The 26463-nt window shown below is 57.2% G+C and overlaps 1 protein-coding gene across 1 annotated transcript; it reads right to left on the bottom strand.

Annotated features, from left to right (window-relative positions):
- SLC6A17 (solute carrier family 6 member 17) lies at positions 1-22268 on the bottom strand. The gene is given in 13 exon segments (XM_042013696.1): positions 1-4448; positions 4876-5038; positions 5536-5695; positions 5886-6078; positions 6425-6617; positions 7247-7488; positions 8474-8584; positions 9671-9763; positions 9765-9853; positions 10460-10586; positions 10853-11010; positions 14263-14669; positions 21756-22268. Coding segments are annotated over 12 exon segments (2184 nt in total). The 5' UTR covers positions 14549-14669; positions 21756-22268; the 3' UTR covers positions 1-4079.
- Between the last annotated feature and the right edge of the window lie 4195 nt (positions 22269-26463).

Genomic DNA, 26463 nt, shown 5'->3' with positions numbered 1-26463 from the left:
TTTGGTAAGAAGAGACTTTTAATCAGACTCCGATACAGCTCTTACAGGGTTTCTCCCGATGGCCGAGGAGCCCGGGCGGCGCAGCCCGGCCGCGCCCGGCACACGAGGGAACTACTGCGGCTACGAGGGGACACGGGACGCGTCACTAGGAGGTCTGTGCTTTACCTGTACAGGAGGGTTTCGCCAGTGTTGTGCTTGTCCCAGGGGAAGCAGCCGCATCCTGCGTGTTCCCATGGCTGTGCCATGTCCCTCCCGGCCACCAAGGCCACCCGGCGCCGCTCCTGCCGGCGAGAGCCACGCTCGGGAGAGGCGGGGGCCATTAGAAGGCAGTGGGAGTTGCTCCTGGGAGGTGCTGGGGCTTAATGTGACCTGTCGGGGTCTGGGTGGGAGCTGAGAGGTGAGGAAGGGGCTGTTTTGGAGGGGTTGAGGGGAAGGAGCCCTGGGACACCTGGGGACCCGGCTCCAGTCCTGCCTTGACCTCTGCTTTGTACCGGGGTCAAGGTCCAGCCCCTGCAGCAGAGTCCTGGGGAACGGAGCATCCCAACTCCAGCCCTACAGGCTGGACCTGCAGCTCCAGCACCACAGGGTGTGCCCCTCCTGCAACCTCCTTTCTGCCCTCTCCAGACCCACTGAACACCCTCCCCCCAGAGCGGGGACACGGTTTGGACCTCCCCCGACCTACCCAGCACCTCCTCGTCTCGCAGCCAGGGGTACCACACTGCTCTGAGCAGCAGGATCTGGGCTGGGAACCCATCGAGGAGCTGATGTGGGGGACAGGGATATCGGCAGCGGTTCCCCCCTCTTTGCCCCACTGCCTGAAGGAAAACTGAAAAGTGCCTGTGCTCACAACTAGCAGCTATTCCCTGTGCCTCTGTGCAGAAAAAGAGGAAAAGAAGTGATTTCTAGGGCTAAAAGCCACTGGGGGTCGGCCTCATCCACAGCCTGGGACCCCGAGAAGGTGTGTGGAGGGAGAACCTGCCCCGGCGAGCGGGAGAAACCCCCACGCAGGCTCCAAAAGTGAGCGAGTACAGCCAGAAGTGAATCCTAAAGCCACCCACGCACACGGACACGCGCACACCCCACGCACGGCATCTACGGACGAACACGCGCACGCTCCCACGGCAACAACACGGATCTCCTAAAACCTAACACACACACACTCCCCCCAACACCCCGTGTCTAACACCGAGCAAATGCCACGACAAAGTACAGTATTTCCACAGATAAAAGTAAAGGTGTCGTCCCTCCTCCTCCTCCTCCTCCTCCTCCTCCTCCTCCTCCTCCCTGCTGGGTCCCCAGGGCAGCTGGACACCCTGGGGCTGGGGGGGAGAAGGGGACGTGCACCCACCACGCACAAGAAATAAAAAGGTAAAAATATGCCCTGCTATAGAATGAGAATTGATCTGTACAGCACTGGGAATGAAAATAGGTCATGGGCCACTTTGGAATACGATTTGTCATTTAACAGCATTTACAGTGACATTTACAGAATAAATATACAATAGAAATAGAGAATCTCTAGGTTATTATTCCGTCTCCTCTCTCTGTATATATTTTATATATATATATATATATATAAATATATATAATATAGCTTCTTTTACCTTCTTATTGACTTTGCCTCTCATTGATGATGCAAGGAGAAGAGAGGAAAGCGAGTGCCTCCCTGGCTGGTTTGGGAACGGGGGTGGGAGAGACCAAGGGCCGGATCCTTCCCCCCAGGGTTCGAGGAGCATCGTGCCATGGGAGCACATGGGACTGAGCGTTTTGGCTGTGGGAGGTGTCCTGCTCCGTTAACTCCATGGGAGCTACGGTGGGAATGTGGTCCCTGGGCTCGGGGGCATGGGGAGGTGATGCTGGGCAAGGGTTTGACTCATCCTCTGTTCTGCTGGTCAGGTGAGGATGGACCCAGTGAGAAATGGGATGGGACGTGTTGCCTAATGATGGGGAAATGCCACTGGATTTGGGCTGCTCCCTTCCAGAGATTCCATGGGGACATTTCTGCGTCTCTCTTGCATGGGCAGAGGAAGGAGAAAGACGCGGGAGGGGATGAGCAAGGGGGAACTGCTGGAGGAGCATGGCTGATCCTGACTCGCAGATCTGGTGCCCCTTGGAACCATCACTGAGCTGCTTTGGTTCAGTCCATTCCTCCATTTTCCCCCCAGAAAAATGGTTAATGAAGGACTGGAGCTAATTGTCCAGGAAGAGTCTCCAGGTGACCAGCCAAGCCCATGGAGAAGACTGTGAATAAAGGATCACACCCACAAGAGATGTCACTGTGGGAACCTCCTGGCCCCAGGGATGCTGAGAATCAGGGGTGTGGTGAATGGACCAGCTGCTTTCTGCCTTCAGTTCCAACCAAAAGGAGAATCAAGGTGAAAGAAAAGCAATCGACAGGAAAGTGGAGGAGAGAAGGACTCGTGAACCAGCACCCACAAACGTGGCCTTCAGAGCGGCCCGAAAGATCTTCATGCACAACCTGAGCCCAGCAGGACCCAGGCTGAGGTGCTCCCCCAGCCTTTGGAGGCGACAGAGGGGAGAGAGTGTGCAAGGAGGCAGCTGCTTCCCCGTCCCCAAGGAAAAGGGGGATGATGCCAGGTTATCCCAGTACCCTTGGCAGAGTGCTTGGTTACATGTAAGATTCAGGGAAACGACCCCCAGTCCCGGTGGGAAAGACCCAAAGCTGGGAGATCCCACCCTTTTCTAAACAGCCTGGGGAGAAACAACGTAAGGTCACATCAATGTGAGCCCCCAAAAGCAAGGATGGGCACGAGAGAGGCCCCTGGACTCTCCCAAGGGCTCCCCAGCCTGGATCAAGAGCTACTGGGCACCTGGCACCTGGCACTGGCTCCCAAGAGCTGCTGCTCCTTGGGTGCCTCTGGTCCCCAGGAGCTGGTCACCCCCACCCAAAGGCTGGTGAGCTCCTGTGGGGTGTGACAGGAGGCAATGCCAAACCCCTGGTTTGGATGGGACACGAGGAGAAATGAGGAGGCACGTCCAGAGAGAATCACTGCGCAGCTCAGGGGGGCAAGGGAGGGCGGTCAGGGGGTGGTTTCCTGAGAGCTAAACCAGGAGTGTGGTAGGACTGGATGTCCCACAGCTCCTCTGCTTGTCCCTCGGGGACATCTAAAGAGAGGAGTGAGAGGAGATGATCACCGTGCCAGGGATTTTGGATCAGCAGAGCATCCCACACGTCAGGAGTAATTCCAGGAGAGCGCTCGTGACCCCCAGCACGCTCACCCCGTCCAGACCACACACAGGCTCACACATCCAAACCACTGTCACTTCAGGGGTCCTCCTGCCACTCAGCACGATCGCCACCAGCCCACGGAGCATCCCAGCCGCTCCATCCCATGGCTGTGACATCTCCATGCCCCCAAGCAACTCCCAGCCACCATCCCTATGCTGGTGGCAATAAAGATTCCAGGGATGCCCCATGCCCTCTCTTACCCACCCCAATATCTCAGCTGGCCCCACGCTGCTCCCTGCCAACCCTGGCCAGAATTTGGGGGGTTATTTGGGTGTGTCCACAGCTATAAAAACCTACAGGAGATACAACAACAACAACAACGATGGTGACAACAACAGCACCTTTTTGTGCTATGAACATCGATGGTTAATTGTGCTCGTTGGAATAAGGCCATGACTCCTCCCGGCTAAAGGACAACAGACAGGGAGGGAAGAGCACTGGGTGACAGGAGGAAGTATGATTGGCTTCCCACCTGCTGCCAGGTCCTTGTTCCAACCATCAGCTGCTTAGAAAAGAGAGATTCTTTGCTTCAGATTTGAGCTGCATGAGAACAACTCTTGGAAAGGTATTGCAGCGCCTCTTACTCCTCCTCCCTTCCCCGGAGATGAGTCCAGGGGTCCTGCCTTTCCACCGAGGGTTGTCAGAGGAGTCCTGCCCCTCCTGCAATCCCTTCTTCCCGACGTCATCTCAGAAATGGCTGCTTTGCTTACGGTTTTAAGAGGGGTTTCTTCTTCATCTTCCTTAGTAATTAATTTTCCTGTTGCCTGGACAGCCAGGATCCACTCCCCAGTGCCCTCCTCTCCCGGTGGGGGTGGTTGGCAGGCAACCATCACAGTTCAGACTCAGGGGTGCTGGCCAGGAGGTACCCGCTCCCGTATCGTCCGTTGGGAGCACTGCTCATTTCCATGGGGGAGTTGCTCCCGGGGCCCAGGTAGGAGCGGTGTGTGGGCATGGGGGACGGGGTCTCGCTGGGCACTTTGCTCAGGATGAAGCGGGTCTCATCGTTGTCTTCCAAGTTGGAGATGTCCTTCATCATCCGCCCCTTCTTGTAGGTGACAGAGAGAGCGTTGGAGCCATCCGACACGAGGTGGAACTGCCGGAGGATGAAGACCAGAGGCAGAGGGAGGGATGCCAGGATGATCAGGGAGATGAGGATGGCCATGGCCCAGGTTGGGTAGAACAGGAACTTTTCAGCAGCCTGGAAGAGACAGATATTAACGTCACGGGGTTGTTGCAGCAGAGGTGATGCCCACCAGGTACAACGTCTCCAAAGCACCAGACAGCTCCTGCTGCCTCCTGCCAGACTCCATCCTCAGGGACACCACATGAAGGTGGGCTCAGGTGGAGGGAAAGGATCCTCACACAGGATGCTGAGCACAGCGTGGAGCTGTGGGAGCCAACCAAAATTAACACAAACTTCAGCCCATGGGCAGAGCTGGCTGGAGACATCTGGGCAGCGTGAACAAACCTGACCGCTCCCAGGGCAGGAGCAGGGTGGGAACGTCACCCAGGGCAGGAGAGGAAGGAGGAATGAGTGGAGCTGGCATGAACAGAGCGGTCTGTGGCTCTGAGCTGCCCCTGCTCCGCTGGGACGTGGGTGGGGAAGGGGAGGGAGCTGCGCTCACCTCCTCTCTGATCCATGCGCTGTATCCTGGCGGGCTGACTCCCAGCTGGATGATGCTGGCGGTCATGAGCACGGCCATGCAGATGGGAGACACGTACTTCCAGGCGTAGTAGTAGAACTGGTAGGGCCGGAAACCCAGCATTTCTGTCAGCTCCTGCATGAACCTGCCGAGGAGAGACATGGAATCGTGATATCCCCCACCTTCGAGTGAGAAACAACCTCCCAGGAGCCCCGCTGATGCTCAAGGTAGAGCCTGAAGAAGAACCCAGCTGAGCATCTCAGCGTCCCTCAAGCCTGAAGAATTTGTGGAAAACTCCTCAGGACAAGACCATTTGAGCGTTACCCAGAGCTGCCTTTGCTCTGGACAACTTCTGAACGAGACCACAGAGGGGAACAGCATCCACTTGCAGAAGGACCTGGAAACCTCAGAAAGAAGTGTCATCACAAGTAACTGAGCATCACAACCAACAGGAGATACCCACGAGACAGACCCGCTCCTGGGGCTGGGTTACACCAGGGCAGGGCAGGAGGATCAAAGTGAACCAAATTCCTGCCCTTGGAGCATTTTCTCCTGGAGAGAAAGCCGTGTGGAAAAGAGCTGGAAGGGGTTTTCAGTCAGGAGTTACAGCACAGTTATTCCTTTTGCACAGAAATTCCTTACTTCTTGGTGCCGTAAATCCAGGCCACAGCGATGTTCTCCAGGATGACCACGACGGTGAGCGGCAACGTGGCCGAGTAATCGTCAAACATGGTGACAAAGTAATTTCCAGAACGCTGCACAAAGATCAGCCCCACCACGAAGGCGAAGATGCAGCAACCGACTGTGGGGAGCAAATGGGCCTGGTCAGCAGAGCCCCCTGAGGGACACCAAGACCTCCACAAAGTCCATTCCCTGCATTAGCAGGGCCCAGTTCACCCCCCACTATGTCCACACTCTCCTGGAGTGACTCCTCAAGGCAACGGGGACCCCCCCACCCCTTCCCAAGGAGGTTGCAGGAGAAGGGACCTCACCTGTGAACACTTCCTTCCGCACCTTGAAGGTGTCGATGATGGGCGTGGTGATGCCTGACATGGTCCCGATCATGCTCCCCAAGCCCAGGTTGATCAGCATCAAGAAGAACATGACGGACCAAAAGGGCGAGGCTGGGAAGTGGGTCATGGCTTCTGTGAAGGCGATGAAGGCCAGCCCAGTCCCTTGCACCGACTGTTGAGGTGGGGAGAGAACCAAAAGATGAGAAGAAACTTGTCAGGACACAGACTTCAAGCCCCTGATGTCTCAGGTCTCCCTCACCAAACCCTCTTCAAGGAAGGAAAATCCCAGTCTGGTACTGGTGATGAACTGGTGATGACCCTGCTAGACTTGTACTGGACAGAACTTCTCCCACCCCAGGAGGACCCCTGTGTGCTGGGTAAAACCACAGGGACTTGGATTCCCCATGCCTGGAGGGTCTCTAAAAGTTGTTTTTCCAGATCCATGTGCTCAGGATTGACACAGGAAGAGGCAATGGGGCGGGGGACCTGCTGGTCCTACCGGGAGTGCCACCAGGTACCTTGTTGAGTTCGTCCTCCAGCAGGCAGGCATCCAGGCCCAGCTCTTTGAAGTGCCCCTCCTTCACCGTCATGATCACCCGGTACATCTCGTTGTAGTCTTTGGCGGTGAGGTGGGAGAAGTTCACGTGGGGTGGGATGAGGTCGTGGCTCAGCACGTTGGTGTTCAGGTAGCCCAAGATCTTCTCAGCGTTCCTAAGGGAGAGCAGAACCTCTCAGGTGATGCAGGGCACCTGAGACACATTGGATGCACGCTCAATCCGCAGACTGAGAGCCCGTCTTGGGGCTGGACTTTAGGTTGGAGGAGCTGAATGTCCAACTGTAGGTGCTAAAAAAGCTAGCAGAGAAATTTTCCAGCTTTTTACAGCCTCCTGTGAAAGTCTCCGTTCTCACACAAACTAGCTGAGGAACGGGTTGCTATTCTGTAAACTATTTTGCAGGTGCAGGTTGTTGTGGAATACTGTGGCTATTGTTTTGGTTCATTGAGAATAATATTCTGAGAATGGGAACTATTCCTTTCAGCCAACCACTTTGGTGGGTGGTTGACCGATGGGCCAATCATCATTTCTCTATTGCGAACCAAGTTAAATAAACGAGTTTGTAATTCATTAAATAATCCCATTTTATCCTGGACTTGAATTCTGTGTCGTTCCTTTCGCCATTCTCAGTACAACAGCGACATCCAACTCCCTCAGCTACAGCGGGACATCTCTGGAAATCCAGGTCTCAACCATCAGGAACTTGGGTCCACCAAAACCCAGGATCATCCAGCTCCAGACCCACCACAACCAGCAAAAACAAAACAGAGAAAAAGCAAATCTTACTCCACCACACATTTCTCATTCATGATGTTGGCCTTGAAGCCCAGCACAGCAAACACAACCAGGGTGGCCAGCACGGACGTGAAGAAGTTGATGAAGGAGACAAGGGTGGCATCGAAGTGGCAGTTGTTGTCCTGCTTGTTGTAGCTGGAGAAGGCAATGACCCCCCCGAAACCCAGGCCCAAGGCGAAGAAAACCTGTGTGGCTGCTTCACGCCACACCTGGGGGTCCAGCATCTTGTCCAGCTTGGAAGGAAGACAGAAGAAGGAGTCAGGTGGCCTGGTGGCCCCACAACCCATCCCAAAGCTCCATCAAAAGGCTGCTGTGCCTCTGGGCTGAGTTGGTTTTGGAGCAGCTGGGGGTGCTTTGATGGGGCAGTGGAAGGAAATGATCCCTAAGGCCCCTCCCAGCCCAAACCATTCCGTGGTTCCATGATCTGCCATGGTCAGGTCTGGCTTTACCCAGCACTCACGGGTCCTTCTTGTCATTCCCACAGAGGGAGAAACTGAGGCACAGAGAGGTCAGGACAAGGTTTGACCTGACCACGTCCCTGTCTACTCCACCTGCCCCAGAGCCCACACTGGGGGCTCCATGTCCCTGTCCCCCCAGCCCAGGGAACCACCCCATGCCCAGCGATGGGTCTCCATCCTCCACGGCCTTCTCCTGCTTCCAGAGCACCTGGAGCATGGAAATCCAACATCCTGGCTGGGGGGTTGTTCTAACTCCTGATACCCCCCCAACCACATTCCCCCTCTCCTGGGAGCCAGAGCTGCAGCCTGGAGGCCTCCCAGCGTTGTTCGTCAAGGGACCTTAATTAATATCTTCTAACAGCCTCGCCAGACGAGCTGATTCATCTACATCTCTGCTTAATTAATTAATTAGCTGGTTAATTAATAAGTGCATACCACCAGCAGAGGTTTTGCTGCCAGACAGCATCTTTCCATTAGATCTTTATATATCCCCTCGGGCACCTCTGTGCCCCCCACCCTGGTGGCTGGGCAGCTGAGGATGGTGAGTTTGTGAGGCTCTTGGCTGTCCTAGCCACACCCTGAATTTTGGGAGCCACTCCACATCCTGATGATCTATCAGGAATTCCCAGATTTGGGGCTGGCACTCTGATTTTTGGGGTGGGGAGGAAAATAAGGGGAATAATAAGAGAATAAGGGAAAATAGGGCGTGATCAGCCAGGTGGGGAACCTGCTTGGAGTCTGCTGGGCTTGGAACTCTCACCTTGGGCGTGAACATGTGCATGATCCCATCCACTGCCCCACGCAGCAGCAGTCCCCGCACCAGGAAGCAAACGAGCACCACGTATGGGAAGAGGGAGCTGAAGTACATCACCTGGAGCAAGAGGGGTGAACACAGGCACAGCCTCAATTCTTGCCCCCCTGGGCTCAGCCACCCTCCCACCCAACCTACGGACAGCTCGGAGTGGGGAGAAGGGAGCATTTCCCTCCCCAGGATGGGGTTGGCTCCCCAGGAATAAACTGTGATGCCCCTCGGATCAGGATGGTGGCTGGACAGTGGCCAGGCAGAAAGGGACCTGCGGGTACTGACTGGCAGCAGGCTGGACATGAGGCAGCAGAGTGCCCACATGGCCAAGAAGGCCAATGGCACCTGGTCTGGATCAGCAGGACCACTGGTGAGGCCTCACCTCGAGTGCTGTGTCCAGTTCTGAGTCCCACAATTTAGGAAAGATGTTGAGATGCTGGAGCTCGTCCAGAGAAGGACAACAGGGCTGGGGAAGGGTGTGGAACCCAGGTCCTGTAAGGAGCGGCTGAGAGAGCTGGGGGGGCTCAGCCTGGGGAAAAGGAGGCTCAGGGGGGACCTCATCCCTCTCTACAACTCCCTGACAGGAGGGTGCAGCCAGGTGAAGGTTGGGCTTTGCTCCCAGCGACAGGACAAGAGGACACAGCCTTGAGCTGTACCAGGGGAGGTTTAGGCTGGACATTAGGAAGAAGTTCTTCACAAAAAGAGTGATTGGGCATTGGAAGGGGCTGCCCAGGGAAGTGGTGGCATCACCATCGCTGGAGGTGTTTGAGGAAAGGCTGGATGTGGCACTCAGTGCCATGGCCTGGGTGACAGGGTGGTGTTAGGTCACAGGTTGGACTCGATGACCTCAAAGGTCTTTTCCAGCCTAATTGATTCTGTGACTCTGTGAAGTGCTGGAGCTCAGGTGGATTCTCTGCCCTGGTGTGGCTGAGCCTTGGCTGCACGTGTCAGCTGAGCTAAAGCTCTTCCCTACACCCTCTTTTGATCTTATTCTGGATCCCTCCAGAGGTGAGCCCAGCTATGGAGTGGGTGTGAGCATCCCAGGGGACACAGCATTCCACTGGTACCCCAGACTGGGGCAGGACAGTGTGGTCCAGGCAGGTTCCTGCTTCCAAGACAGAGCCCAGCCAGGCTCAGGTGGCCACCAATACCCACCTTCCCTGAGGACTGGATGCCTTTGATCATGGCCAGGCCAACAAGGCTCCAGGCCACCAGCAGACACAGGGTCATCTTCCAGTTCAGCCCCCCCGCTCTCAGAGATGGAGTTGGAGATGTCCAGGGTCTCCCGGTACCAGAAGTAGGTGGTGGCTGAGCTCCTCTCGCATTCAGTCTCCACAACTGCAACAGAGCAGAGGCAGGAGGGCGTGAGGGGGAGAGTCACCCCCACCTCTGGAAACCGAGGGGCAGAAATTAATGGGGCTCATTCTTAGCAGGGAAAAGAAGAGACAGGACAGAAAAACACTGCCAGGTGAAAATGAGATGTTAAATACTGGGAGAGACAGTTTCATTTGCTATAAAAGCTCTCAGAGAGTCCCAGGTTGATGCTCAGGTGTTATTAAACACCATTAGCTCCATCCATGTCTCAGTCAGGCAGCCATGGAGCAGCCTCTGCCTTCCTCTTGCTGCCTCCCTCCATGGTCCTGGGTCAGATCTTGGCCTCAAGCACTGAGGCAGCCTGAAAATCCCATCAGTGGGGACTCTGGATTCCCAAACTGGCATTGAATCCCATCAGTGGGGAGAGAGCGCATGGGAGACACCCAACCCAAGGGAAAGCTCTCCATATGGTCAGGGCAGCTGGGCCAGAGAGGATCCAGGGCCCCAGGAGACACCTCCACCTCCTGTGGCCCCACCTTCTGTTGGGGGTGGTGATGTGTGTCCCACAGTGTCCCACAGCCCCCCTTCCCTGGGAACTGCTCCTCCCAGCCGAGCTTCCCCGTCCCTCACCGGCCACCGAGCCGTTCTTCACGATGGGGCACTCGCTCCAGGGCAGGGGGTACTGGAAGGACTTGAAGAAGTAAAAGATGCTCCAGCCGATGATGACGTTGTAGTAGAGACCAACAAAGAAACAGACCTGGGGGGGAGGAAGGAGGAGGACACGGCATCAAACCCCAGGGCAGTGGCACCGTCCCCGGCACCCCTCATGCCACGCAAGGAGCGGAGGGAAGCGAGGCTGCTGCGATCAGGGGATGGGCCCATTCCCAAACCAGCCCTAGAGCCATGAGTGGAGCTGGAAAAACACCTCTTGGCCTCTCAACCCCCCCCCATGGGGCTCCTCGAGGTTTGCCTCATCCCACACACCCCGAGGTGGGGCTGGAGGGGTGCCCTGGGCGCACTCACGAGGCAGCTGGCGTAGCCGATGCCTCCCAGGCGGGGACAGATGTAATTCCAGACGCCGATGCTGCCCCGGCGGATCCGCTGCCCCACTGCCAGCTCCAGGAAGAACAGGGGCAGCCCGATGATGATGAGCAGGACCAGGTATGGGACCAGGTAGGCACCTGGAAGGGGACAGAAAGGTCATCATGGATCTCCCTGCTCCGGTGCAGCCAAGGACAGATGGACGGGGGTGGACAAGCAGGGCAGAGCTGGGACAGGCTCAAGTTGCACCAGGGGAGGCTTAGGTTGCATATTCGGACAAATTTCTTCATGGAAAGGATGGTCAGGCACTGGCACAGGCTGTCCAGGGCAGCAGTGGAGTCCCCCTCCCTGCAAGGATTTAAAATCTGTGTGGATGTGCCACTTGGGGACATGGGCTAGAGGTGGCCTTGTGCTGGGTTAATGGTTGGACTCGATGGTCTTAGAGGGCTTTTCCAACCTAAATTTTCCGTGGTTTTCCCCTGATTTTGTGATCCAGGAATGCAGATCAGAGCTTGGCCAGAGGAGAAGCTGTGGAGAGGAGCAAACACATGTGTGGAAGGGAAGGGTGCAGCCTCCCCTGCCAGTGTGGGTCGTGTGGGATAGACCCCAAGGCCCCCAAAGACTCCCTGAATCCACACAGACAAATCTCCCTGTGCAAGGAGACACCTCCATAGGCCAACCCATGGGATCACAGCCACATTCCCGGCCACCTCGGACACACGGGAGCCCTCCCGGTCCCCCAGGCACAGCCGAGCCCCCTGTCCCCACACATCCTCCTGGACATCCCACATTCCCAGCAGCAGCACCACCATGCCGTGTGCCACCCTGCACGGTCTGAGGGGTAGAAACGACTCAGGTTAAAAGCTCGGTTAGTGCCTGTCTGATTGCTGAGGCTGGAGAGGAGGCGGTGGCTCCCGAAGCACAGCCGGTGACCGTAAAGGATGCGATGAGCCACGCCGCAGCGCCCGGCTGAGCAATGACTCCAGCCTCCTGCCAGGAGCTGAGGAATGGGCTCGGGAGCATGTGCCTGGCTCCTGCAGGGCAGCAGACGGTCCAAAGACAGCCGAAATTCCTGCCTGGATTGACACCCCGGGGACAGCCGCCACTCCCCGGCCCCGGGCAGGAGGTGGGGCAGGGAGTGCTGCTCCAAGCTGGGACTCTGCAAAGCGGATCAGCGCCAGCAGTGGTTGGGGATGGTGTGTTAAAAATGCCGGTAGGGAGAGAAATTGAGGTGCAGCAGCCCAGGGTGATCGGGAGGGTAAAAGGAGAGGCAGAGAGCAGAGGTGGAGCTCAAGGAAATTCGGGAAGGACCACGAGCATCCCATCTCTGCAACGCTCTCCTGGGTATCTCCACCTGCAGATAGGTGCAGATGAGACAGATGGACAGATTCAGATGCAAATTTGTCCAGTGTTGGAGATTTTCTTCCTGTGATGTCTGGAAAGGTGGGCAGCAGCCTTGGGCAGCGCTGCCAGCCCATGCTGGCTCCCGGCACTTCGAGTCCTGGGAATTTGGCTCCAGCCCATCCTGCTCCCAGCACGCAGCCGTTCTCCCCCGCAGACACCTGCTCGGGGAGCAGGAGAGAAAGCAGCCACCACCACCACATCCTGGAGCTGCTCAGAGCGACCAGGAATGGTCTGTCCACCCCTCCCAAGCTCCTGCATCCGCAGCAGCCTCACGGCCTGCAGGGAATCCCTGCCAAGGGGGTTCGACATGGCAGGAGGAAAAGGCAGAGAATTGCTGTCTGCCCCATGGGACACACAGATGGTGCCACTTGGGCAGAAGAAATACCGCTGCAAAGCTCAGCAAGCTGCTGCTCAGAGTTCCCAGCTCTGTGCCTCAGTTTCCCCATCCATGGAATTGTGGTGATGGTTGGGGCAGCTTGTAAGGCCTTTTATTTTAAGTCCTGCTGCAGAAAGATGTTCTATCACAGCAAGGAGCTCCTAAAAGCAGCTGCTTGCCCCATTCCCTGCCCAGCTCGGTGCCCCTGGATCCCATCACAGGATGGGTCAAACCCACCACTCATCTCCTCTGCTGCTGCAGTGTCAGGGCTGTGCTGCCTCAGTTCCCATCCCCATTCCACACCCCATCCGGGCTTGTGTCTAAAACCACTTCTTTAATGCTCCCCAAACACAGACAGCAAGTTCAGCCCCGGGTTTGAGGGATACACCAGGACGAATCCCAGCCCGGGAACACCGGTTGCACCTCCTGTCACCCGGCACCGGCACAGCTGGGGCCAGAGCCCCCCGGATACGCAGGACAGCAGAGAGCTCAGTGTAAGATGAGGGATTTTCATTGATTGCACTAATTAGGGTTAATTACTGATTGCTGTGCCCGTGGGGAAACGGAGGCACAGCTGGGTTAAGTCCTTACAGAGCAGGAGGATGCTGGTTCTCTGGCCTCTGGGTCTGAGCTGGTTCTAAATCTCATTTACTGAGGAGAACTTGCTTGGAAGTCAGAGGCCAGGTGTGGACAGCTGTGCAATGAAGCCAGGGGGGCTGTACCAACCTCTCCCAGCCCTGAATTTGGGGCGAACACACCATGCTGAGCTGAGCTGTGCCAACACCGAGCCGAGCCTGGAGCCAAACCAAGGCACTGGGAGGTGCTGGGCTGCAGGAGCCAGGCACAGCCGGCTCCATCCCAGGCGGGAAGGGAAGGGAATGGGGGTGAGCAGCCCCGGGGGGGGGAGTGCTGACTGCACAGGTCTCTGTTTGGCAGAATGACTCATCCTGACGATGACACCGGAGATGTTTTAATTATTGAGAGCGCTGCAGGTTCGGCGAAGGATGCAGCACTGGGAACAGGAGAGCTCAGGGGGGCCCTGGGCTGGGCCTGGCTCCCTCCAACACGGCTGGGAAGGGACTGGGTTTGGGTTAATGATGAGGAACCCACTCTGCTGTCAGTGTCACGGAGGGTGGTGGGTCTCAGCACAGCTGGGAAAGACCTGGCCCTCTTGGAAGCCCGAGGAGGAGGCGTGGGGTGGGATGAGAGAAGGGGCTGGCTGGAAGGAGGATTTGGGAAGGGGATGGAACCACAAAATGTGGCTTCAGGACCCAAGGAAATGGAGGGACTGTCTCTTCCCTCTTGGGCCCTGATTTCCAAATAGTCCCTACAAGAATCAGGGCTTGCAGCCAGAAATCCTGGCTCCCAAACTGGCAGGTGGACAACCTTTAGGAAGAGGCCGTCCTGGAGATTCCCACATCTCAGCACAGCTTCTGGCAGCCCTTTCACCCCCTCAGAGCCCAAACAACACACTTTAGAGCACAAATAACCCATTTTAGAGCCCAAATTACCCCTGTCCTGTGCCGGCATCCACACCCCAATGTGCAGCGAGGCAGGATTGGGTCACACCCCCTTCTCCAAGGGCTGATCCCACCTCTGCCCCATCTCTCACCTCCTCCATTCTTCTGGCAGAGGTAGGGGAAGCGCCAGACGTTGCCCAGCCCCACGGAGTAGCCGATTTGCGCCAGGATGTACTGCAGCTTGCTGTTCCACGCCGGCCGGTTCTCCGCGTCCAGGTCCTCATCTCCCTCCTTCTGCTTGTCCCAGGTCTCCCCCGTCACGTTAAGAACGCTGCGTTTGTAGTCCACGGGCTCCTGGTGGGCCAGCAGGTCGGCCACCGACTCGGTGACATGCTCGCTGCTGTGCTCCCGCTGCGTCACCTTGCTGTTCTTCGGCATCGGGACGGCTCCAGGCGGCCCCGGGGGCAGGATGGGAGGAGGGAAGAGGATGAATGTCCCACAGGGAGCAGCACGGGTGTGAGCTACAGCTCGGGCCTCACCTCCTCTTCATCAGCAGGACCTGGGTGGGGAAGGGGTCAGCTGGGGTCAGTTGGTTTTGTCTCATCCCCAGGTGTCCTGGCGGGACCGGCAGCACCAGGTGAGAAGAGTGCCCGTCCCCCCATGTCCTGGGGACCTGAACCTGAACCTGGAGGGTCCCCTTCTCCAGGAATGATGGGCCAGGAGCAACGTTCTGGTTGAGACTTACAGAATCCCAGGATGGTTTGGGTGGGAAGGGACCTTAAAGCTCATCCAACCCCACCCCTGCCATGGGCAGGAACACCTCCCTCTGTCCCCGGTTGCTCCAAGCCCCATCCAACCTGGCCTTGGACACTGCCAGGGATGGGGCAGCCACAGCTTTCTTATTCATGGGGAAGAGGCCCCTGGGTCCCAGAGAGAGGAATTTCCCTGGGCTCCAGGGGACAGTGACACCTCTTGTCCCCTCTAATGCCTCCAGAGCAGCAGCTGAACCTCACAAGGCCTGACACCACGTTCAGCCCTCGCTGAGGCTCTGCCCTCCCTGCCCTGCTCCTTCCCCTCCTCACCATCAGCACAGCCCAGGCTTCGCTCCATGACAGCTTGGAAGCGCTCAGGGGGCAGTGACAAATTCCCAGGCTGTCTCTGCATCCCAGGAAGTTATCAGGAGTGACTTAAAAGCCTTGGAGCCCGACGCTAAATCTCCCCAGGCAGCTTCACGACAGGTAACGGCTGCAAAACAGCAGCAGCCAAGGCAGAGCCATCAATCCCGGCCCCTTCCCTTCCCCAGCCTTCAGCGAGGGTCAGGAGGAGCGATCCCGCACAGAAGCACCTCAGGAGGTGCCCACAGCCCAGCCCAGCCCTGCAGATCTCACCCCTGCCTCAAAAATCTTGGGGACATCGTGGAAATCTGCTCCACTGGGCTGGGGATCCCCAAACTGGGAGAGCACCATGTCCGTCCTCTCCGTACTGGGAGAACTGGGGTCACATGGGCAGCTCCTGCCCTAGACTGGACTGTGGTGCTACATCAGCAGGGGAGAAAACACAGAAATCCCATAATAAATCCCTCATCTCAGAAAAGCTCGGGAAGAGCTGCGCTTCCCTCTTCCCTGTCCTCTGCATCCCAGGGGACACCCGGCTGCTGGCTGGGCCATGGCAGAGCGATGCTGCTGTGCTCAGAGACCTGTCCCACCCCAGCTGGGCAGCAGCACCATGTCCCCCCCACCCTGAGGGCTTTTCCAGAGCCATTCCCAGCTCTTCTTTCCTTTGGACATTTTTGATCTAATTCAGCCCCCAGTCCCAACCCTTTCCAGGGCAGAGGGTTCAGCCCAGGCAGCAAAGCTCATCCCCATCTCATGCACGGGGCTCCAGCCCAGGAGCAAAGCACCGAGAGCAGGAAACCTCCCCCTCCACCCACCCTCCCCTCGGTGTTTTTTCACCCCTGAAGGAAGTTCCCCCTTTGCCAGGCCCTGTTCCTATAAGAAAAAAATCTATTTTCAACTGTCGGCTGCATCCGTTGCCAGGCAACCACCTCGGCTCCACATCTTCCCTGGATCCGGCTCCTCCGGAGAAGCCGTTGGAGTTATCCTTTCAAGCCCAGCCGGCGATGTTTCATTTCCTAACGAGGGCTCATTCACATAAACCGCTCAATCACCGGCACGCGGCTGCCCGGGGCTGGAGCATCCTCAGCCGGGATGGGGACGGGCACAGAGCGTGGGAAGGGCCTCATCCAGCAGCCAGGGAAGCACAGGATTTCCATCAGGTTTGGGTCAGGCTCTGCGTGGATTTGTGCAGAGCTGGGTGAACACCCACGGGTTGTTTGCTGCTCCCTGCCTGCTCAGCAGCTCCTTCGGAGCGAGGGAGACTCAGAGCGCCAGGAGCACTCGGCCTTGGGGCTAAAGCGTCTCTTAGGATTCGGGATAGAGCCGAGAAGATCCAGGATGTGCTGGCCAAGCTCAGAGTTCAGTGCCCCAAACAGCTCTCCTGGGACACCTCAACCCCTCGGAGGTGCCCAGCTCCAGGGAAGGTGGTGCTGAGCCAGGCCAGCACCGTGGTGTCGGGACAGACCCCACAACATCCCTCTGGATCTCAGCCTCTTCCTCTCCTCAGTTTAGGTCCCCTCTGCGTTATTCTGAGGAGCTGAGAGGTACCAGGACCCACATCCTGGAGCAGCAGGGTCCTTCCAGCACCTACAAAGCCCTCTCAGAGCCTTGGAGGACACTCCAACATTCCCAAAGGATTTGGGGAATCAGCTGGGGTGCTTGGCTGCTTTAACAGGGTGGGGAAGGCCTCTCTGAACATTGGGATGAGGGTGAAGGACAGAGGTACGAGTCTCCCTGCCCACAGGAGTTGCTCCCAGACTAAACCAGAGGGGAAAATCGTAGCAGAGATCCAAATCTTGGTCCTGGAATGGCTCTGGCCCAGTGTCCCCATGGCTGCTTTGGGGAGTTCTTGCCATCTCCCAATGGCTCAGCCCCAGCCTGGGCATGGTGGTGGTGCCTGGCAGAGATCCAGGCCCGAAGGAAGGGAGGATCATCCCCAGCAGCGATGCCATGAGCACAGCCAGCCCTCGCCATCCCCATCCCTGCCGGGGCTGTGGGATGAGCCCGGCCAGAACCCGCACGGAGCCACCAACCCCCGCAGCACAGGGACACGATCCAGGGAACACGGGGTCAGCAGGGCTCCTCCCATTAATTTCCCCAGCCTCTTGCATCAGCCCCAAGGTCTGCACCCTCAAATCAAAAAGCACAGTCCAAATCCATCTGAGAAAGGTATTTCCACAAATTCCTTTGGTTGAAAGGGGAATTTAATCAAAAATTCATCTGCCAAAAATAACAACCACCCTGTGAGAAAGACAAGGCAGATCAGCTGACAACCAGGAGCTTTCCGGGCTGGAGAGAGATAGAAAACCCTGTCACTGACAGATGGAGATTCAGCTTGTTTACTTAGTCCCCATGACCTTAATTTTCTTAAATGTGCATTTTTTCTCTCTCTTTAGAAGATAGATTAGGGTCTTTCAGAGCCCAGGGCTTGCAAGAACCTCACTCGTGCTGCCGGACCAGGGCTGCCTTTGCACCCGCAGCTTTGCCCAGGTAAAAACCAGTGCTGGTGCCACCCACCCAGAGAGGGAACACGGCTTTTCCCACAGCAGGAGCAGGGAAAGGACCAGTTTGAGCAGTGGTCAGTACTGGTGTCTCCAAACAGGCGTCACGAGGGGAGACACTGGGGGAGCATGGCTGGGCTGTCCCTGCGGGTAACTCACCTCCTCCTGCTCCGTGTCCCTGGGTGTGTCCTTGAGCAGGATTCCCACTTCCACAGTCCCAGGGGATACCTTCAGATTTAACTCCTCACAAAGCAGCTGCCGTTCCCTGAGCCCTGGGCTGAGTCCAGGGCTCCTGCTCGCCCAGAGTGACAGTCCCCCGCCCATGTCCTCCTCTCCAGGTGACACAGGGTGGCCTCAAGCTCCACATCCCTTTGGACTGGCACGGGAACCACCACTGCAGTGCATCCAAGGCACATGGAATGGGTTTGCCATGGGACAAACTGGGTTCAACCCACCAGGGAAAGGGCAGGGATGGAGAAGCTCCTGCTCCAGGGTTAAACCCTGCCCAGAGGCTCCCATCAATCCCAAAAGCATCCACGGGGAAGAAGCTGCTATTTGGGATGAGTGAAGGCCCCCCCACGTCCCCCAGCCCTGCCAGCAGCACCACAAAGGGGTCAGGGGAGGAGGGAGGCTCTGAGCCACGTGTCCTGCCTCAGCCCATCCTTGCTTTCTTGGGAAGCAATAAACGGGCTGGAAATGTGTCAGCAAAGCTTTCAGCTGGGCCTGGGAGCACAGGGGAAGGCAGGGAGGAGATGGGGATTTACTGCAGAATCCAGGGAGAGCAGCCACCGGCAGCAAATGTGCTCTGGGTCCAAAGGATGTGGCGAGGGGGAATTTCTCCTCTCTGTGTCCAAATTCTACATTTATCCCTTGTTTGGGTCCAGAAAGGGGAAACTGAGGCAGGAAAAGCCACAAGATGAGATTGGGTGAATTAAAAATTAGCGTTTCAACCCCTGGGGACTCTCTGCTGGTCCCTCCCTGCCCCACCATTACCATTTCTCCCCCCTCAGCTTCCACACAAATCCCCCACAGCTCCTAAAGGAGAGGAGAAAGATGTTCCTGGTGCAGCATCCAGCTCCCCAGGCCCGGGAAGGTCCAGCTCGCCCCGTCAAGGTCACGGAGCAGGGAAGGGAGGGAGGAGTGGGGACAGAGGAACTGAGGGATTTCAGGAGGTGGAAAATCTACTCTCAGCTTCATGCTCGGAGATCTGAGCATCAATTTGCAGCTCCTCATCCTCCCTGGCACACACAGAGCCAGGGGAATCTTGCACCCAGGGCCAAGCTCTTCGGTGCAGATGGGGACACTGGAACGGGGAGGAGAAGGGACAGATCCAAGGTCACCCCGGAAGCAGCAAACCCGGGAAGCAGAGGAGAAGGGAAGGACCATGAATCCCTCCCGTCGTCCCTCTGCGCTGCACAGCCAAGAGCCAAGGGAAGGAGACCTGGATGCACATCCCACTTCGAGCCCAAGTCGTGAGAAAAGCAGCTCCAGGCCCCTTCCTGCTGCTCCCTGAGGTCAGGAGAGCCTCTGTGGTGGGATGGGGACTGCCCTGGCAGAGCTGGTCCTTTGGGAAGTGTCCCGCTCTTCCAAGCCACAAGAAACCAAGGGCAGGACTCTCCCAGCAGCATCCAAACTTCTCTTCAAAGCCCCAGGAAGAGATTTTTGCCCAAGGCAGAGTTTTTTTGCAGCTCTGACCCACCCCTGCCCTGCTCCGAGGACCTTCCCATGGCCTCCGTCACACAAACCTCCCCTTTCCACCAGCCAAGGCTGGTCCGAGACACCTCCACCTTAAATCGGTTCCATCCCGGGGTCTGCTCCTCCCTGCTCGGCCTCCGGCTCCACAGGGAAGGGTTTTAGGGCTGCTCCCATTCTCCCCTCGTTAATACGAGCCCTGCTAATTAGCACCCAGCTCCCACCACCCTGCGGAAAGGACACGGGGTGACCCAGTGCCACCAGGTCTGTCCCCTCCTCACACCCACCCCTGGGGAGGCACAAACTCCGGATGGGGGCAGCGTGAGAAGATGGGAGAGCACGGGGGGCACCTGAGGGAAGCTCCCCAGGCCGCGGGCTGGCTGGGGCTGAGGGCAGCTCGGTGACACGCAGCCGGCATTTCCCTCGCAGGGGCCGGGGACGCTCCTTGTCCTTCCCGTGCAAACCGCGTCCCGCTTTAGCATCATGACACAGGAGCGCTGATGAATCAGAGCTGCCCCCGCTTCTGTCTTACACCCACCCCGGAGGCTTTCGCCAGCGCCCAGATGTTATAAATAACCCCCAATTCCTCCTCAGGAAAGCAGAGATGGGGCTACACCAGCCCGGAGGGGGCTGCTCTGCCCAGCCCGGGTGGGTGCCTGTCCCACCTCGGAGGTTTTCACACAGGCTGTGACATTACAGTGACTCCTGTCCCCGGTAGGTGCCAAGAAACCTCCGGAAGGGGCCGTTCTGCCCGTGGGTCACAAGAGGGACACGGGCGGAGGAGAAGCCTCGGCACTCGGGTTTGTCACGAAGCGTGTGAGCCCCTTGATTCATCAGCTCTGGCCTCCTTTCATGTCTCATTTAGTGGCACGAAAACACACGCAGCTGCAATAACGTGACACCAGAGCAAAGCCAACCATCATATGATTCCTCCAGGGCTCGGTTTGATTCGCCAGACGATCGTTTTCCACTTAGATCTCCGCGATCCGTCGTAACTCACCCGCTCCAGCCAAAGGTTACTGACTGCACCCCAAACCAGCCAAGATTCATCCTAAAAAGCAGCAAACGGGTGGCATCCAAACCCCGCCGTAAGCGCTGCTTTTCCCTGGTGTAATTCATGAAGCTGCTGCCACGTTTGTAAACAAACAACTCCAAACACAGCCTGGACGGGGTAAAGGCAGGGCCTCTCCTCCCAAGGCGATGGTTTCGCCTGGACGTGCACAGGTCAGCATCTGATTTGGGGTAAATTTGATCCTCATGACTCCAGCTCTGGTGTAACTCCAGATTCCCTGCTCTGTGCAAGCCTGAAGTAGCAGTGGAATCACTCCAGGTTTAAACTGAGCCCTTTTATTTTAGCAGAGCCACCTCCAATTCATCCCAGTGGACAGCTCAGACCCACATTTTATTTCCCTTGGAGCAGTCACACCCCCAGCCAGGTTCCTTGACCTAGTCCTGACACCTCTGGAGAAATATTCACAAGGAACTCTCCGCCCTGCCCAGAATAGCTCAGCTGCCGCGGTGCTCCAGGTTTTTTTCCTACCAAGACCAGAAATAGTTACATCAGCTCCTGATGGATTCAAACCCCAGGTGCTTCAGACACAAGGCGTGATCCAGGAAGCAGGATTTCACCTTCTGGGTCCTCTACAAAGAGCTGGGAGCAGGTTTCTCAGCTGCTTTGAGCCCCACATTCCCGGGACAACGGAAATTTGGAGCTGGCCGAGACGCCAGCCCAAAAAACACATCTTTGGGTACACCCAGCATGCACGGAGGGGGCCAAGGGCTCCCCACACCCAACACCGGGAATTTCACAAAACCACGACCCCAAGCCCCATTTTTCTACCTCGAACCCAACCATCCACACTCAGGAAGCAGCATGAAAATAAAAGAAGGGGCAACAACTCCCACCACTCCAGGGGCCGGGACTGAAATATTCATTGCAGCCGAATGCTTTCTCCTCTCCCAATGTTATTGTCAAGGTCAACCTGGAGGCTCCATTTCCACCCATCCTCAAACGGGATGAGCCCCCCACCAGCACGAGCCGGGCAGGCACCCAGTGCCACCCCCGGCGGTGACCCCCAGCCCCCTGGAGTGGCTTAAGCCGTCTGCTGTCTCTAAATGTCCCCCCTCCAGCCCTGGATGCCACCACCCTTAGGGCCACGCCTGATGCCTCCAGGCTGAGGTGTCTCCTCCATTAACCTCCTCAACCTGGCCCTGAGCATCTCCCCCCTCCCAAAGACCCCCCTGGGGAGGGGGCACCCGGAGCCGGCAGCCACCGGCGAGGCGGGGAGACCCCCGGCAGCGAGAGCCCGGAGCGGGGGTCGGGGGGAGCATCCTTACCTCGGCGCTGCGGCGGCTCCCTGGCAGGATGAAACCGACCCGATTCCAGGAGAAACTGGCCCGGTCCCGGAGGAAACGGCGCAAATTCCCGGTAGAAATCACCCAGGTTCCCCCCGCTCCGGTGAGGGGGGGGGAATGGCGAGTCCGGGCGGCGGCGGGGCCGGTGCGAGGCTGCCGGTGCAGCGGGGAGCCGGGCAAACGGGAGCGGCAGTGACCGGGAAAGGCGAGCGGTGACCGGGAACGGCTCCGCACGGCGCTGCCGTGAAGCTCCGAGGTACCGGTGGCTCCGCTCCGGGTCCCCCCCCGCCTCGCCCCGCCACCGCCCGGTGGATGCGCGCTGGGTTCGCCCGGCCCCGCTCGCCTTCGCCGGAGGGAGGTAACTCCGCTCGGCTCCCGGGAAATACAGAAAGAAAGGAAAAGCGATTTAAAAAAAATAAATTAAGGAAAAAAAAAAAAAAATCAACGCGAAGGGCCACGCAGCCCCTGACGCAGGCTTGAGTCACCAGGGCTGCGCGTCAAAGCTGGGGTGCCGGGCCACCCCCCCTGCTCCGAGGGAGGCTCTTGCGTTCGAAGAAAAGTAGCATCGAGTCCTGACACGAGGCGTGGGTTCGGTTTTGCTGTGGAAAGAATAAAACCCCCTTTGAATGCCCCTAAAGAGCGGCCTCAGGGCTGCCCTCCCGGCAGCGCTTCCCCCGGGGAAGGGAGAGTTTGCGGGTTTGGTCACCCCTTTCCCCCGACACATTATCAGAGACTGTAGGATGGTTTGGGTTGGAAGGGACTTTGATGACCACCCAGTGCCACCCCCTGCCACGGGCAGGGACCTTCCGCTATCCCAGGGTGCTCCAAGCCCCATCCAACCTGGACTTGGACACCTCCAGGGATGGGGCAGCCACAGCTTTCCTCGCCAGCCTCTACCAGGGCCTCACCACCCTCACAGGGAAGAATGTTTTCCTCAAATCTAATCGAAACCTACTGTATTTCATTATTTGAAAGAGGCATTTCATATCTCTTTTATTATTTGATGTTTCAGAGGACTTTCTTTGGCTGGGACCCCGCAGGAGTGAGGCAGGAGGAGTGGCCAGGCCCCAAATTCTGCTTCCTCCTCACTCAGGTGTGAATCCATAACCTGCCCCTGGAGTGTGAGGATGCTCAGTGCTGCTCCTGAGCCCTGTGACACTCGGGGACCCCAGAGCCAGCACTGGGCTCAGAAGACACCACATTACCGGCCACACCAGTTCTCTCTGCCAGAGGAGCCCAGGAGCAGCACTGACTGGAATGGGGCCGAGCTGGGGTGTCAGCCAGCTTTGAGATATTTGAGATGTGATAAATGAGATATTTGCATTTCTTATAGAATGGTTTGGGTTCAAGGGACCTTCAAGCCCATCTCATTTCACCCCCACCATGGGCAGGGACACCTTCCACTATCCCAGTCCAACCTGGCCTTGAACACTGCCAGGGATGGGGCAGCCACAGCTTCCCTGGGCAACCTGTGCCAGGGCCTCCCCACCCTCACAGGGAAGAAGTTTTTCCTAATATTTAACCTAAATTCCCCTTCTTTCAGTGCAAACCCATCCCGCCTTTGCTCTGTCACCCCAATTTCTGAGGAATAGTCCCTCTCTGGCTTCATGTAGGACCCTTCAGCTCCTGGAAGGCTGCTCTGAGGTCTCCACCTTTAACCCACCTTTATTGCAGAGAATAAAACTCTTCAGGTGAAAGGACACCACTTTCCTTCCCAACAGGGCACCGTGGGATGCAGCAGCAGCACATTCAGTCTGGAGGAAGGCAGGAAGACATTGCACAAACAGCTCTAGAGGGTGAGCAAACCCCAAATCCGGCTTTTTAGGCCCAATTTCCCACAGCCTCTCGGGCTGCTTGGTGTGGGGAGCAGAGCCCAGGACACCTGGAGGGCTCAGCCCTCCCCATCTATTCAGGGCTGCCCTCAGAAAACCTCTAATTGGGTTAATCAGGAAACGCACAGGGCTGGGAGGTTGGTTCATTGCAGGGAAAATGGGAAAAGTTTTCGGAGGAGTTTATTTCTGGTTCATTACCTCATGGAAAAGTCTCCTGGTCCTGAAAACACAAATTCAGCTCATCCAACCCCCAGCAATGGAGCCTGGATGCACTTTCCCCACCAGTATCTTTCTGGTGCTGCGGATGCTGGTACCAGTATCCACTGAGAAACCCTGATAGGAGGAAAAACACATTTGGAAGAGAAACTCCAGAGGATTGAAACCTCCAGCCCCAAACCACGCTCCCTCAGCTCCTGGATCGCAGTGTTTACACACATTCCTGGCCTTTGGAGCCGTTTCCCTTTCCAGCCTATTAGGCACAGAACGATCAATTCTCCAGCTACTTGGGAGCTCGGCCAGCGCCGATGGCCATAACTCTCCCTCTTCCCCCGGGAAGGAAGGAGGCCACACTCCATTACCTGCGCCTTTCCCAGCCTGGCCGTGCAGAGCTCAGCATTGGAAAGGGAGCAGGCCCAGCACAGTCATGATTTAAAAATCCAAACACCCTCCCAGTACAAAATCCACAGTGTCTGCTCACTGCGTGATCAGAGCATCTGATCTCTGCGTGATCCAGAGAGCGACGGGTGATGCAAAGCAGCCTGGAGCAGGTGGGATGGGGGTCAGAGCCTGCCAGGGACTGCTCTGGTTTGTGGTCAGTCCTTGTGACCTCTCCAAAGACTTGGTACTTTCTGTGTTTGAGATGAGGCGCCTCAGCACAGCCCTTCCTGTGGAACGTTCCCTTTGGTTGGGAGGGAAACAAACACAGAAGCCAAGGATGAGATGTCCAGGCTGGGAAAGGGAGACTTGGACAGGACGGACAGGCAGGACATCAGTGGGGACACGCAGGAGACAGGGAGGTGAGGACTGGCACAGGGTGCCCAGAGCAGCTGTGGCTGCCTCTGGATCCCTGGCAGTGTCCAAGGCCAGGCTGGACAGGTCTTGGAGTAACCCAGGACAGTGGGATGTGTCCCTGCCCGTGGTGGGGGTGGCACTGGAGGAGCTTTAAGGTCCCTTCCAACCCAAACCACTCTGGGATTCCATGACTCTGATTTCCCAGGATGGGGGGTTTTGTTGCATCCAGGCACTGTCTCCATGGGAAGATGGGCCTGAGCTTGGAGGGCTGGGGAAGAGGAGCTGCAGATCCTGTGGGATCTGTGCACACCCAGATTAACCCAAAGAACATCGGGCAGCCTGATTAAGGGGGTCTTAAGCAAAGAGAAATCAAGGATCCTTATTAAGGAGGGGCTGAACCAGCCATTCAGCTCCCTGCTCCTGCACATCTCATCAGGGAGCAGGGATAACCCTGCTGGAGATGGGGAGGGCTGGCTCAATGACACCTTGAGGCGTCACAAATCCTCCCCTGCGGATTTAAAATCTCCCTTTGGTTCACCACACGTCACCAAAGTGTGCTGTTCGTTGGTAAATTGAGGCATGGAAAGATTCCCAGGTGTATCAGAGCTAAAACCAGATGGGACAAAGTCGGATTTGGGCTCTGCCAGGAACATTTTCAGGACCAAAAATTCTGGTTATGGGCCAGGCTGTCCCACTGCGGTGACCAGCGCTGGAGATGCCACGGGCAGATGCGGGAAGGTTACGGCCGCGTTCAGCTGAGGCTGCTTCAGAGAGATTCAGGCTCAGAAAAAAATAAACCAGACCCTCTGCCCGGTACTTTTCCGACACCAGCGCGAGCAGCAGGAACAGTCTGGATTAAAGCAGAGCATGAGTAATGTCTCTCCTGGAAGAGCAGTGCCCCGGAGAGCCGGCGAAGGGCTGATACCACGGTCGAAGGCAGACGCATTTCCATAAACGCTGGAGCAGCAGCCTATAAATAACCGCCTGAATTTACCGCTGCTCTCATGTGACCCTGATCCCCGCATTTTCCGCTGCCATCTGTCACCATGGAAATGGCATCGCAGGGCCACCAGCCATTCATTCATAGGACTGGGCCAGGGGAGGGGGTCCGGCGCGGGGGAGGCTTTTTAAAGGATGGAAAGTTGTGATTTCGGGAGGAAAAATACAGCGGGGAGGTTCAGCGGCAGCGAGGACGGAGCGGTGCCTCCCAGGAGGGATGCGGCAGCGCCTGCGTTTCCAAACACGCCGCAGCCAGGCAGAGCCTGGAAGGGAGGGACAGACAGGCAAACCGGGATGGACAGAAACCAGGCATGAATGGACACCTTCAAGGAGCACAGGGATGAATGAATCCCCAGGCAGCTCGGAGCGTCAGGAGGGAGCCGCTCTTCCCATCTCGGCTACCCCCAGCCCCCTCCTGTGCCTCTGGGAGGAGACGGCTGCCTTAACAACCCACCTCAGTGCCTGCTCCGCTGGTGAAACAGCTCCCAAACCCAGCTTTCTCCCCCAAAACAAAGCGGGAACAGGGTGGGGATTAAGAGGACAGTGAGTGCGGAGCTGCCAGAACACTCGGAGGATGATTTTCCACCTAAGCTGTCAAGCCGACCTACATTCAAGTGATAATAATTTCAGGGGATAAAGCCCTCCGGTTTCTAAATATGTATTTGTCTGCAAAGCCAGGGCCTGTCATGGCTCATTCGGGGCCGGCGCTGCAAACAAGGAGGGAAAGGAGCAGACCCGGGGAAAGGAGAGCCCAGCCTGAGTCAGAGCAGAGGAATTTCTGGCTCTTATGGAGCATTTTCCACCCAAGAATCCCAGCTCTGTCTGCCAGGATGTTTCTCTCATCCCAT

Source organism: Corvus kubaryi, unplaced genomic scaffold (assembly GCF_017639235.1).
Source record: "Corvus kubaryi isolate FWS band 111438036 unplaced genomic scaffold, C.kubaryi_AGA036_p1.0 split1-37355, whole genome shotgun sequence".
Classification (NCBI taxonomy): domain Eukaryota; kingdom Metazoa; phylum Chordata; class Aves; order Passeriformes; family Corvidae; genus Corvus; species Corvus kubaryi.
The sequence above is the reverse complement of the archived record's forward strand: the minus strand, read 5'-3'. Positions and strand labels throughout refer to the sequence as shown.